At 53.1% G+C, this 13,354-nt stretch overlaps 2 protein-coding genes and 1 pseudogene across 20 annotated transcripts in view; all 3 read right to left on the reverse strand.

Annotated features, from left to right (window-relative positions):
- The window catches only part of RFX2 (regulatory factor X2), a 205,281-nt gene extending 204,728 nt beyond the window's left edge, over positions 1 to 553 (reverse strand). For 5 of the 11 annotated variants that reach the window (XM_077979404.1, XM_077979405.1, XM_077979406.1 and 2 more), the window contains exon 1: positions 500 to 553. The gene's annotated coding sequence lies outside the window, so the exon portion shown is untranslated. Of the gene's footprint in view, positions 1 to 262 lie in introns of all 11 variants that reach the window. The other 6 variants (XM_077979399.1, XM_077979407.1, XM_077979396.1 and 3 more) reach the window with 2 other exon arrangements.
- A 9,953-nt stretch (positions 554 to 10,506) lies between these two features.
- The window catches only part of MLLT1 (MLLT1 super elongation complex subunit), a 76,899-nt gene continuing 74,051 nt past the window's right edge, over positions 10,507 to 13,354 (reverse strand). For all 9 annotated transcript variants that reach the window (XM_015122622.3, XM_015122619.3, XM_077979607.1 and 6 more), the window contains one exon: positions 10,507 to 13,300. In XM_015122622.3, the coding sequence (XP_014978108.1) occupies positions 13,172 to 13,300 (129 nt within the window). In that variant the 3' untranslated portion in view covers positions 10,507 to 13,171. The remainder of the gene's footprint in view (positions 13,301 to 13,354) is intronic.
- On the reverse strand, positions 11,758 to 12,516 carry LOC701983 (uncharacterized; annotated as a pseudogene).

The raw sequence follows: 13,354 nt of genomic DNA on the forward strand, positions 1-13,354 counted from the left end.
AGGATACGGCGCCCGGCAGGGACAGTGTGGGCCTGCAGCTGACCTGTCTGCTTGCTGGTGGGTTTCCTGCTGAACTCCTCTCTCTGGGTCAGTGCGTCTTACTGTCCACCTGTCCCCTGCATCCCCTTCTGTGCCTCGCTGGTCATCTCTTTCTCCCTTGGCAATCCACTTCATACCTCACGCCCCCTCTGTCTGCCATCTCTCAGTGCCACGCCCCCGCCTGTGCCCCCATCTCTCCCTGGTTTTGCCACTGACACCCCACCTGCTCGCCTCTCTCTAGGTCCACTGGGGGTCTCCGGACGCCGCTGACCCGCCTGTCCGCAGGCTGAGCTACCTGGACCACGGAGCGCGACGAGGAGGCGCGACTGCGGCTCAGCAAGGACTAGGTTAGCAACGAGACACTCCTCACCGTGCACGACATGGTCGCAAGCACGGCCATCAAGTACGCCAACAACATCGCGCCCGGCTCCAACTACAGAGACAGCTGCCACCTGCTCACCTACTTCGAGTACCACGAGCAGCACCCGTGCGTCGCCAAGTCTTTCTTCAAAGTACCGCCAGGCGGCCCGCGCCTGCGCGCCTCTCTCGCCCCTCCTGCGCCTGCGCGCCTCTTCTACACCCACCCTCCTGCGCCTGCGCGCCACTTACTTCACCTCCTGCACCAGCGCACCGCTCCAGGGCCTTTCTTCCCCCGCCCCTCCCCACCTCCTGCGCCTGCGCGCCTTTCCTGCCCTCTGGTACGCCTGCGCACCGCTCCGGCCCACCCGCTTCTGCGCCTGCGCGCTGCTGCAGGGCCTTCCTCCCCCCGCCCCCCGCCTCCTGCGCCTGCGCGCCACTCCTTCCCTCCTGCGCCTGCGCGGTGTTACTCTCCCGTAGCTGCCTCTTGTCTGACCCGCATGTTTGTTTGAATGGATTCCCTGAGGCTGCCTGAGAGCCAGAGATGAAAAGCTGCAGCCTTAGGGGGCCCGGTTCGGATCCCAGAGCAGCCATTAGCTATGTTTCTCTTGCACGAATTACTTTGCCTTTGTGCCTCTGTTTCCCCATATGAAGAGTTTACATATACATGTATATGTAAAGGCCAGGCGCGGTGGCTCACGCCTGTAATCCCAACACTTTGGGGCCCGAGGCAGGCGGATCACTTGAGGTCAGGAGTTTGAGACCAGCCTGGCCAACATGGTGAAGCCCTGTCTCTACTAAAAATACAAAAATTAGCCAGGCATGGAGGTGCATGCCTGTAATCCCAGCTACTCGGGAGGCTGGAGGCAGGAGAATCACTCAAACCCGGGAGGCAGAGACAGTGAGCCGAGATGGTGCTACTGCACTCCCGCCTAGGCAACAACAGAGCGAGACTCTGTCTCAAAAGAAAAAAAGAGAAGAAAAGTCATTCCAATACCCATAATAAACTGGATCTTCAAGTAAAAATACTGTTAAAAATTTAAAAATTAAACATAAAAATATGTATAATTAGATATATACATTTAAAATATAGTTGTTATAAATGCACAGTATATAAAACATCTGTTTATGGATAAATTTTATGTGTGCTATACTTTTATGTTAAATTTAATATAAAATATGTTCATTTATATTAGCATTTTGTATGTAAATATACAAAATATAACAGCAGCTAGCTCACAGCTTTGCTGCATGGATTCAGTGAGTTTACACACATTCAATAGCTCTGGCACACACAAAGCATTGCACCAGCATTCACTATTTATTATTTTTATGGTTCTTTTTCGTTTTTGTTTTTGAGACAGAGTCTCGCACTGTCGCCCAGGCTGGAATGCAGTGGTGCGATCTTGGCTCACTGCAACCTCCGCCTTCCGGGTTCAAGCAATTCTCCTGCCTCAGTCTCCCGAGTAGCTGGGATTACAGGTGCCTGCCACCACATCCAGCTAATTTTTTGTATTTTTAGCAGAGACAGGGGTTTCACCATGTGGACCAGGCTGGTCTCAAACTCCTGACCTCAAGATTCGCCCACCTTGGCCTCCCAAAGTGCTGGGATTACAGACGTGAGACACCATGCCCGGCCATTTTTATGGTTTTTATTGTGTCTCTTCTCCAGTGGCACGTCCTCAGCGAGGTCTTTCCTTGCTCCCCTGGTTCCCCAGACCTACCCCCTTCCCCCTCTCTGTGACAGTGCCTTTAAAAGTTGTCTGCTCAGGGCCAGGCACGGTGGCTCACGCCTGTAATCCCAGCATTCTGGGAGGTTGAGATGGGCGGATCACTTGAGGTCCGGAGTTTGAGACCAACCTGGGCAACATGGTGAAACTCTGTCTCTACTAAACATACAAAACAATTAGCCAGGCATGGTGGCACACCTGTAATCCCAGCTACTTGGGAGGTAGAGGTTGTAGTGAGCCAAGATCATGCCACTGCACTCCAGCCTGGGCGACAGAGCAAGACTCTGTCTCAAAGAAAAAAAAAAAAAATCTTCCCAGTTTTTATCATGATGGCTACAAGCTACCATGGCCGTTTGTTTATTTGGTCATTTCCCTGAGGGCGAGCGGCCGGATTGCCTTGTTGTTGTACCAGCGCCAACCCTCTGATGTTTGTTGAATGAATGAACACCCATTTCTCAGATTAGGAAAGGGGATAAGAGACCTCCTGTGACTTGTTCAGTCCATGTAATAAACAACTAAATTATGCAATAGGTAGACAGAGGTCAGTAATTCAGAGGAATCCAAAGCATGTAAAGGAGAAAACTGCTGAGGTGGGGGCAGAATTTAAAAATATGGCGGCTAGCCAGGTGCGGTGTCTCACCCCTGTAATCCCAGCACTTTGGGAGGCTGAGGAGGGCAGATCACTTGAGGTCAGGAGTTCGAGACCAGCCTGGCCAATATGGTGAAACCCTGTCTCTACTAAAAAATACAGAATTAGCTGGGTATGGTGGTGCACACCTGTAATCCCAGCTACTTGGGAGGCTGAGGCAGGAGAATCGCTTGAACCTAGGAGCCGGAAGTTGCAGTGAGCTGAGATCATGCCACTGCACTCCATCCCGGGCAACACAGTGAGACTCTGTCTCAAAAAAAAAAAAAAAAAGGAAAAAAGAAAAGAAAAACATGGCTAAGGAGAACCTCACTGTGAGAAAGAGATATTTCAACAAAGACTTCAATGAAGAGGAAAGATCTAGGGGACGGTGTTCCAGGTCAAGGGGAGTTTGTGCAAAGGCCCTGAGGCAGGACAGTGCATGCTGTGTTGAAGGAATAGGGAGGAGGCCTGTGTGGCTGGAGCAGAGTGAGGGAGGGAGGGGGTGGGGAAGGTCGAGAAGTGCCTGGTGGGCCTTGGGGAGAATGTGGCTTTTACCTGAGGGGAGGGGGACTGGGAGCCATGGAGGCAGAGAAGGGATGTACCCTGAACTCAGGTGCTCTCTGGCTACTGTGGGGAGGACAGACTGAGTAGAAAGAGACCAGCTGAGATTGAGATGCTGATAGTTTGGACCAAGGTGTAGCAGGGGAGAGGGTGAGAAGCGTTCGGATTCTGAAAGCAGAGACCACAGAATTTCTCGGTGTCTCAGCAGAACCCACTGAGAATGACCAAAGTTTCTGGTCGGTGCCACTTGAAGGATGGAGCTGCTGTTGTCTGAGATTATGGAAGGTTGGAGTGGAGGGAGGAGGTTTAGGGACAAGGGCTATTAGTAATATCCCTCCCCTAGCTGGGCTCCCCTAGCTGGGTTTGAGATGTGTGTTAGACGAGGAAATGAGGGGTGGGCAGCTGTATCCAAGAGTCTGCAGTGGCGGGGAGGGGCCCCACCTGGATCCGATGGGCTCACCTGAGTGAATGGAACCAAGAGAGTTACACCATCTTAAATTATCAGGTGGACACTTATGTCAGCACAGATAATCTCAGTGCACAGGCAGAGCCTGAGCTACCAGGGTGTTCACCTCAACATTTTACCTAATAAAAGTGAAACCAGGCTGGGCGTGGTGGCTCATACCAGCTTGGACGACATAGTGAGACCGCCATCTCCAAAAAATATGAAAATTATGGTGGCATGGTGGTGCACATGGAGTCCTAGCTACTCAGAAGGCTGAGGTGGGAGGATCGCTTGAGCCAAGGAGGTGGAGGCTGCTGTGAGCCATGGAGGCACCACTGCACTCCAGCCCTGGGTGACAGAGCAAGACCCTGTCTCTTTTATTTATTTATTTGTTTATTTTTGAGACGGAGTCTCGCTCTGTCACCCAGGCTGGAGTGCAGTGGCACGACCTCGGTTCACTGCAAGCTCTGCCTCCCGGGTTCACGCCATTCTGCTGCCTCAGCCTCCCGAGTAGCTGGGACTACAGGCGCCCACCACCGCGCCCGGCTCATATTTTGTATTTTTTGTAGAGATGGGGTTTCACCGTGTTAGCCAGGATGGTCTCAATCTCCTGACCTCATGATCCGTCCCAAAGTGCTGGGATTACAGGCGTGAGCCACCGCACCTGGCCAAGACCCTGTCTCATTAAAAAAAAGAAAGAAAGAAAGAAAAAAAAAAAAGTGGAACCAACAACAAAGAACCCAGCAGCCAGAGCCTACGTATCAGCCAATAAGGGGGATGATTAAATCATGACATCTCTATACTACACGACATTATGGAAGTGTTAGATTTGATATTGCAGAGAAATATTTAAAGACTGGGGGAAACAGTCAAGATGAATGGTTTTGTGAACAAAGGCAGGTACGTATGTGTAGTATTGCCCTGGCTCTGTGAAGTATGCGTGCTTAAAAATGTCAGGAAGGTATTTTGTTTGCAGTTCTTTTTTCCAGGATTTCTCAATCTCCGGGCCGTTGTCCTCAGGGGCCGGATCATTCTTTGTGGTGGAGAATGTCCTGTGAGTATCTCGTCTCTATCAAAGCCAGTGGCGCTTCATTCCCGGAGCTATGACAACCCCTAATGTCTCCAAGTATTACCAAAAGTCCCCGGAGGAACAGAATTGCCCCCTGGCTGAGAGCCCCAGTTCTAGATGAATGTGTGGTTGCTTGTCATGGGGGGGATGCGTTATTTTATCAGAGAAAACAACAACAACAACAACAAACAAAACAAAACAAAACAAAAAAAACAGAAGAAACAGGACAAGCGAGGTGGTTGTAATCCCAGTGCTTTGGGAGGCCAAGGCGAGTGGATCGCCTGAACCCAGGAGTACAAGACCAGCCTGGGTGACATAGTGAGATCCCGTCTCTACAAAAAATTAAAAATTAAAAAATTACCCAGGTGTGGTGGCGTACACCTGTAGTCCCAGCTACTTAGGGGACTGAGGCGGGAGGATGGCTGGGGCTGGGGGAGGTCGAGGCTGCAGTGAGCCATGATTGCGCTATTGCATTCCAGCCTGGGCAAGAGAGCAAGATGTTGTTTCAGAAAAAAAGAAAAAAAAGAAGAAGAAGAAAGAAGAAACAGGCAACAGAGAAAAGGGAGCCAAAGGTTCTCAGCCTGAGGCTCCCGGGCAGGTGGGAGGGGATGGCTGAGCCTCCTAGTGCCTCACAAGGACCTCCTCCCCTAGCTGGGCCTGGAGCGCTTCCACGGCGTGGGGATCATGGGTCTCAACTCAGAAGAGTGGGTCATCACCAGTATTGGTGCCATCATGGCAGGGTAAAGGGCACATGGCCCCTCCCTGGAGCGTTTTGGGGGCAGGAACCCACCAGCCCACCTTCTATGGGGTCCCAAGGAAGAGTCCTCAGGACAGGGAGCTGACAAGGGCTCCCACTTAAGTCTATGCTTAGTGGGATTTTTCAACGGCCCAGTCCTGTGCATGCCCAGCTCACCCTTCCAGACATTCTCCACCTAGTGAACTCATATACATCCTGTGAAGCCCCACTCTCATATCCCCTCTCCTAGAAAGCCCTCCCCACTTCTCAAGGCTCTCCAGCACTGAGCCCTCTCTCCACCCATCCAGGACACTGGGGAACCCCTTGAGAGCAAGGTCCAAGCCTGGGCTGTCCCTGAATTCCACCTCCCAACAGGGTATGTTGTGTCAGGTGCTGGGGACTCCCAGGAACCTTGCACTCACCCAGCAGCGAGTAGCTGGGATTACAGGAATGCGCCACCACACCCGGCTAATTTTTTTGCCTTTTTAGTAGAGACAGGGTGTCACCATATCATCCAAGCTGGTCTCGAACTCCTGGCCTCAAGAGATCCACCCGCCTCGGCCTCCCAAACTGCTAGGATTACAGGCATGAGCCACCGTGCCTGGCTATCAATTTTAAATAATAATTAATATGCTAAGAGCTCTAATGGAAAAAGCGGACAGAACCTACAACAGGGGGGTTCTCGTAAGCAGAGAGATGGAAACTCTAAGAAATCAAAAGGAAATGGTCATCAAAAGCACTGACATAAAGCAAGCATGCTTCCAATGGGCTCGGCAGGGGACTGAAGCCGGCCGAGGAAATCATCAGTGAGCCTGAAGCCGGGTCAATAGAAACATCCCTCGCCGAAAATCTTAAGAGAAAAAAAGAGGCCAGGCACAGTGGCTCATGCCTATAGTCCCAGCACTTTAGGAGGCTGAGGTGGGAGGACTGCCTGAACCCAGACGCTCAAGGCCAGTCTGAGAAACTTAGCAAGACCCTGTCTCTATTTAAAGAAAAAAAAAAAAAAAGAAAATTGAGAAGAAAAAAGAAAAGACAAAAACACAACGAAATGGACAAATGTAAAAGAACCGCGGGACAATACAAAAACCGTAACATACACATAATGAGGGTTGGTTACAGATCTGAGGCTGAGGCCGGCGGATCACCTGAGGTCAGGAGTTTGAGACCAGCCTGGCCAACATGGTGAAACCCTGTCTCTACCAAAAATACAAAAATAGCCAGGCATGGTGGCAGACACTTGTAATCCCAGCTACTTGGAAGGCTGGAGGCAAGAGAATCACTTGAACCTGGGAGGCGGAGGAGGCAGTGAGCCGAGCCGGCACGACTGCACTCCAGCCTGGGCAACAAGAGTGAAACTCCATGTCAAAAAAGAGAAAAAGAAAAAAAAAGAAAAAACATTGCTGAGAATTCTCCAGGAACTCACCAAGTGCCAACAAGGAGACATTTAAAAAAAAAGTAAGGCCAGGTGCAGTGGCTTACTCCTGTCATCCCAGCACTTTGGGAGGCCAAGGTGGGAGGATCTCTTGAGCCCAGAAGTTCAACACCAGCCTGGGCAACATAGCGAGACCTCGTCTTTACAAAAATTTAAAAAAAAAAAAAAATTAGCTGGGCCTGATGGCACGTCCTTGTGGCCCCGGCTACTCAGGAAGCCAAAGTGGGAGGATTCCTTGAGCCTGGGAGGGTGAGGCTCCAGTGGGCCATGATAGCGCCACCCCACTCCAGCCTGGGTGACAGAGTAAGACTCCATCTAAAACAAAAACAAAAACAAATTAAAATTAAAATTAAAACTTCAGAACAACAGATAAAAATATTCTGAAACACAAGCTGATTCATTTATATGAAGAAAAAAGCATCCAAGAATATCTGGGGAAATTCTGAAGCAGAATTATAAAGGGAAACTACCACTACCAGACTTTTTTTGTTTTGTTTTGTTTTTGAGACGGAGTTTCGCTCTTCTTGCCAGGCTGGAGTGCAATGGCGCGATCTGGGCTCAACGCAACCTCCACCTCCCGGGTTCAAGCGATTCGCCTACCTCAGCCTCATGAGTAGCTGGGATTACAAGCATGCGCCACCACGCCCAGTAATTTTGTATTTTTAGTAGAGACGGGGTTTCTCCATGTTGGTCAGGCCGGTCTCGAACTCCCGACCTCAGGTGATCCACCCACCTCGGCCTCCCAAAGTGCTGGGATTACAGGCGTGAGCCACTGCATCCGGCCACACTACCAGATATTAATTAGGTCACACAGTGGCAGACATGCAAAGGTGAGTACTGTGCATATGAGGAAGCCAGGGAGAGACACAAACGTATGCAGGAATTGAAAAATACAACCAAAGATGGCATCTCAAATAAGTTAAGGAAAGACAGGTTATTCAATAAATGGGGTGGATCGCCTTGCATAGCTATTGGGGAAATAGAGTTGGGGCCCTCCCTCATGGCTAAATAAATTCCAGATGCAACAAATTGAAATGTGAGAAAGAAAGAGGGAAGGGAGGCAGGAAAAGGGGGAAGAATTGAATTCTTAGGAGAAATCAAGGGAGAACCTAAAAGAAAAACATCCTAAACAATAACAGCCCAAAAGCCATTTCAAGGAAAACTTGATAACTTGATAATGGATCACTTGAGGTTAGGAGTTCGAGACCAGCCTGGGTGAGAGTGAGACTCCATCTCAAAAAATAGTAATAATAAGTAAATAAATAAAAAAGAAAAAGAACGAGGCATGGTGGCTCACGCCTGTAATCCCAACACTTGGGAGGCCGAGGTGGGTGGATCATGAGGTCAGGAGTTCAAGACCAGCTAACCAAGATGGTGAAACCCCGTCTCTACCCAAAATACAAAAATTACCTGGACAAGGTGGCAGGCGCCTGTAATCCCAGCTACTCGGGAGGCTGAGGCAGGAGAATGGATTGAACCTGGGAGGCAGAAGTTGTGGTCAGCTGAGCTCGCATCGCTACACTCCAGCCTGGGTGACAATGCGAGACTCCGTCTCAAAAAAATAAAAATAAAAAAGAATCCTGGGCGAGTCGGCTTGCTGAGGCTGTTTCTTTTTCTGTAGACAGGGATGAAGCAGTGCCTGCCTCATGGAGTGCTTATGAAGAGTCCATGAGAGAACTCTTAGGGATTTTTTTTTTTGAGTTGGAGTTTCACTCTTGTTGCCCAGGCTGGAGTGCAGTGGTGAGATCTTGGCTCACTGCAAGCTCTGCTTCCCAGGTTCAAGCGATTTTTCTGCCTCAGCCTCCCGAGCAGCTGGGATTACAGGCGCCCGCCACCATGCCCAGCTAATTTTTTGTATTTTTAGTAGAGACAGGCTTCACCATGTTGGTCAGCCTGGTCTCAAACTCCTGACTTCAGGTGATCCACCCGCCTCAGCCTCCCAAAGTGCTGGGATTAGAGGTGTGAGCCACCTCTAGCCTTTTTTTTTTTTTTTTTTTTTTTTTTTTGAGACAGGTTCTCTCCTGTCACCCAGGCTGGAGTGCAGTGGTGCAATCTTGGCTCACTGCAACCTCTGCCTCCCGGGTTCAAGCAATTCTTGTGATTCAGCCTCCCAAGTAGCTGGGACTACAGGTATGCACCACTACGTCAGGCTAACTTTTGTAATTTTAGTAGAGACAGGGTTTCGCCATGTTGCCCAGGCTGGTCTTGGACTCCTGGACTCAAATGATCCACCCGCCTCGGCCTCCCAAAGTGCTGGGATTATAGGTATGAGCCACCATGCCTGGCCAGAAAGCCCTACCACATTTTTACACATCCGTAGTCCTTCCACTGCATCTTGGAGCGTCTGGGAACCCTGAAGGAACCACCATAGACCCTCTTTCACTCCATATTCCTACTTTAGGAGCTCAGACCCAAAACCATACCCCGAAGGCTCAAAAGAACCTTTCTCTGGTAAGGCACAGGGCAGGGAAAGCCACACTCTGATGCTGGGAATGGATTTTTTGGTTCCAGAGTAGAAAGGAGAAGACATGCTCCAGAGTCACCAGCGCTAAGCTGAGCCCAGCTGAGTCCCCAGCTGCTGCCTGCTGACAAAGGTGATCTCAGTCAGTGGCTGCCGCAGTGACTCTGCAATGTGGGCCGCTCAGGAATGGAACTCCTGCTCCTCTGGGTGGAGCTGGAGCTGGAGCACAGAGGACAGATCTGCTCAAATGGGGCCAGTGACAGCTTTGTCTCCTGGAGGTTCACTGAGCTCTGCCACACTGAGGCCAGAGAAAAACCCACCATAGGGAAACTGGGAGATGGCACGCTGGCTCCTGGGAAAAAATGTCTGCCTACCTTTTTCTTTCATCCATCCATCCATCCATCCATCCATCCATCCATCCATCCATCCATCCACCCACCCATCCATCCTTCTTTCCTTCCATCCACCCATTAATCCACCCATGGATCCATCCATCCATTCATCCATCCTTCTTTCCATCCATCCACCCATCTGCCGTTCCTTCCTTCCCTCCCTCCTTCCTTTCTTCCCTCCTTCCTTTCCTCTCTCCTTCTTTCCTTCCTTTCTTCTCTCCTTCCTTCCTTCCTTCCATCCACCCATCAATCCATCCATCCTTCCATCCTTTCTTCCACCCACCCACCCATCCGTTCATCCATGGTCCACCCAACCAATCATCCACTCATCCATCAAACCATCCGTCCATTCACCCATACACCTTATGAAACCAAGTTTTCTTCTCAACCCAAACCTTGCTGCCTGCTTCCAAGTAGAGAGCACAGCATCAGAAGCAGGATGCGAGCCAAATTCTCTGCCCTCTTGAATTGCTGGTGGCGTCGCCTCCAGCCTTGTTCACACTCCCCGCCCCCACCAGGCTTGGTCCCAACCCTCCTTCCCCTTCTTGGTCACTGATCTAGGAGCACCGGGACAGGCAGTCGGGGCAGGGGGCCCCAGGCTACCTCGCACGCCTGACCACTGACTCGACACAAGGAACGCGGCAGATGCATGGGTCTGCTTTCCCATCTGACTTTATTTCACTTTTTTTTTCTATAAAACTCCTCCATAATTTCACAATTTAACAAAAGTTTAAAATCCAGGAAAGAAACAATCCTGTAACTCGTTACAAACACGATTCTCCTTATTCCTTTTATCCAGGAGTTGGTCTCGGGCCGATGAGTGTCCTAGTTCCTAGTGAGACACATTCTTTGTAAAAACCCTTATGGGCAAGAAAGGTATTCGATACCATTTGCTTTCCGGCGTCGGTTTACATTTTTGTTCAGGAGAGAGCAAAACACAGAGATTTGCACTGGGGGCAGGCGGCTTAACACGAAACACGTGGCAATCACAAAGTGCCGGGCCCCTTCCTATGGAAGTGTCCCCAGAGCCCTCGAGGGCCCAGCTGCCGGGCAGCTGGGGTGGGGTGGGAGAGCAGCTGGGGATGCTGCTTTTGGAGCCCATGCTGCCCGGCACGTCCATCGGGTGGTCACGGAGCCAGCCCTGGGCCCAGAGCAGCTCTGGAGGACAACGTGAGGCCTTCCGGCCAGAGGAGGTAACTGAGAACTGGGTTGGTGCTTCCGGAGGCCTTGGAAACCGCAGGAAGGGCCAGACGCCACCACTGAGAGCAGGCGGGGGAGCCCGGCCCTCCTCTGGCTGAGCGGAAGGCTGCTCGAGTCGCTGTGTGGATCCTGGGGGGGACTCTCGTGAAGGAGAAAGGCCAGCATCCTGGGCTGAGATTCCTGTCCGTGACCCCCGGCGGCCTCTGTGCATAGAGCACCCAGCAGCACAGGCCCCCGGTCAGCCCCCCTCAGGCCAGTTCCTTCAGTCCAATGTCTTAGTTTCCAGAGAAGAAAGGAAGTGCCCCACGGTGGAGTATTGTTGGCCGACCTGGGAAGGGGAGAGGGGGCACAGGGGCCTGCCCTCTTCCTGATACCTGAAGGCAGTGGGGCCGGGAGAGAAACAGAGCAGGTGGCGAGGAGTCCCGGAGGCTTCCTCGGAAGGTTCTCGGGCCTTTCCCCGAGGGTTCTGGGGAGTTTCCCCAGGACAGCTGGCACTGGGGGCAGCCTTGGAGGCAGGGGTCCTCACCAAGGAGTGTTCAGGTCTGCTGACAGAATCAGAGCAGGGACAAGATTGGGGACCTCAGAGAGGGACAGATGGAGCCCCCCAAGTCTGAGCTCATAGGCTGGGGAGGAGGAGACATCTAGGTGGGTTCGAGAGGGCGCGAGTCCACCTCCAGGCCCTCAGCCCTCTTTTCCTCCTAACTTGGTCAGGGCACAAGGACTTGAAAGGACTTGAAAGTCAGGGGCTTGGGAGGACTGGAGGCGCCTCGAGTCAAGGTCTGGGAAACGGAGGCTAACCAGGTAGGCCTCCAGCCCCTGGGACCCTCAGCCAAGGTGGGCTGGCTCCACAGGAGCGTCCTGGTCCTGGAAGAGTGGGCCGGGAAGGAGGACCGGCTTGGCCCGTGGAGAATCTCAGGCATACCAGGAGTGGGGCTGCAGGCACGGCACCAGCATGAATTGTGGCGGTGGAGGCCGGGGCGGGCCGGGCCACGACCAGAGAGAAAGGCAGCCTGGGAGGGCCAGCCCGGCCAACCCAGCGGGCCTGCCGACGGCCGAGCCCACGCTCAAGGGGCTGACCGGAGTCCAATGCGCCTCAGAAAACTCCATAAACTATCCCGTCTTATTTGGCAAAAGCTCGTATTTTTTTTTTCAAAGTTTGAAGACTTGATGAATGAAAGAGAGGAAGAGGAGCCTATGGGAGGAGGCCGAGCCCCGGGGCGGCCGATGCGAGTCTGTCCCCGGAGACTGTTGGCGCTAGTCTGAGTAGAGCCCGAGAGCGGAGTGGGGGCTCCCCGGCGCCCTGAGGACTCACTGCCCTTTGTAGTGTTGGCTGGCCCCCCGGGAGCCCCAGCAGGAGGCGGCGGCATCCTTGGAACGGCAAAGGGAGAATTCCTCCATGCGCCTGGAGAGGGCCGGCTGCCGTGCCTGGCTCGGTCTCCAGCCCCACAACACCACCGCGGACACATCTTAACCTACAAGCCCCACCGTACGCACCCCCCACCCACCCCACGTGCACTGCTGCCACAGAAACGCACATGGACACTGCTCTTAACCAGACAGTGCACACACATATATAATAGAGAGAACTATACAGCACGGACCCCAGCGCAGCGTGAGCCGGGGAGGAGCCGGCGCTAGGTCTACACGGAGGACGACGCAGACACACAGGCAGGGCCTTCTGAGGCCCAGGGTGGGCAGAGGGTGTGTTCTGAACCATTCAGGAGGCTGGAGACGCTCCCCAGCCTTCGGTCCGCTGCTCAGAAAGGCTGGGGCAGCCACGCCCTGCCGCACAGCCCGCCGAGGAGTGGGGCCTGGTCCCAAGGCTGGGCGAGGGGCCCCCGGCCCTGTCTCTGCCCAGAGCTGCCTTCAACACCAGCCGCTCTCTGAGGGGAGCCCGAGGGGCGGCTCGCGGGTGGCCCAGCCTGGCCCCAGGGCTCCTGGCGATGGAGCAGGGAGAGTGGGCAGGGAGCCGCCGAGGAAAGTGCAGCGGGCCGTGCGGGCGAGGACAGGGCTGTCGCTAAGGCAGTGCTGCGGGCAGGCGAGACGGGAGAGGAGGGCAGGCGGGGCCCGGCTGCAGCCTCCCAGGACCCCGGTGGTGGGGGCCCGGCACGCGGCCCAGGGTCATGTGGCCACGGCCTCCAGATAGCTCTGCAGTTTGCGCACGGTGGTCTCGTCCAGGGAGAAGAGGTCGAAGTCGAAGGTGGTGTTGGTGACGTTGAAGTGGCCGGTCTCCTCGATCAGATTCACAATCTGTAAGGTGGTGGCAGGTGGCTTCAGGGGCGGGAGGCCAAGGGTGGGGTTGCC

This window comes from Macaca mulatta, chromosome 19 (assembly GCF_049350105.2).
Source record: "Macaca mulatta isolate MMU2019108-1 chromosome 19, T2T-MMU8v2.0, whole genome shotgun sequence".
NCBI classification, from domain to species: Eukaryota; Metazoa; Chordata; class Mammalia; order Primates; family Cercopithecidae; genus Macaca; species Macaca mulatta.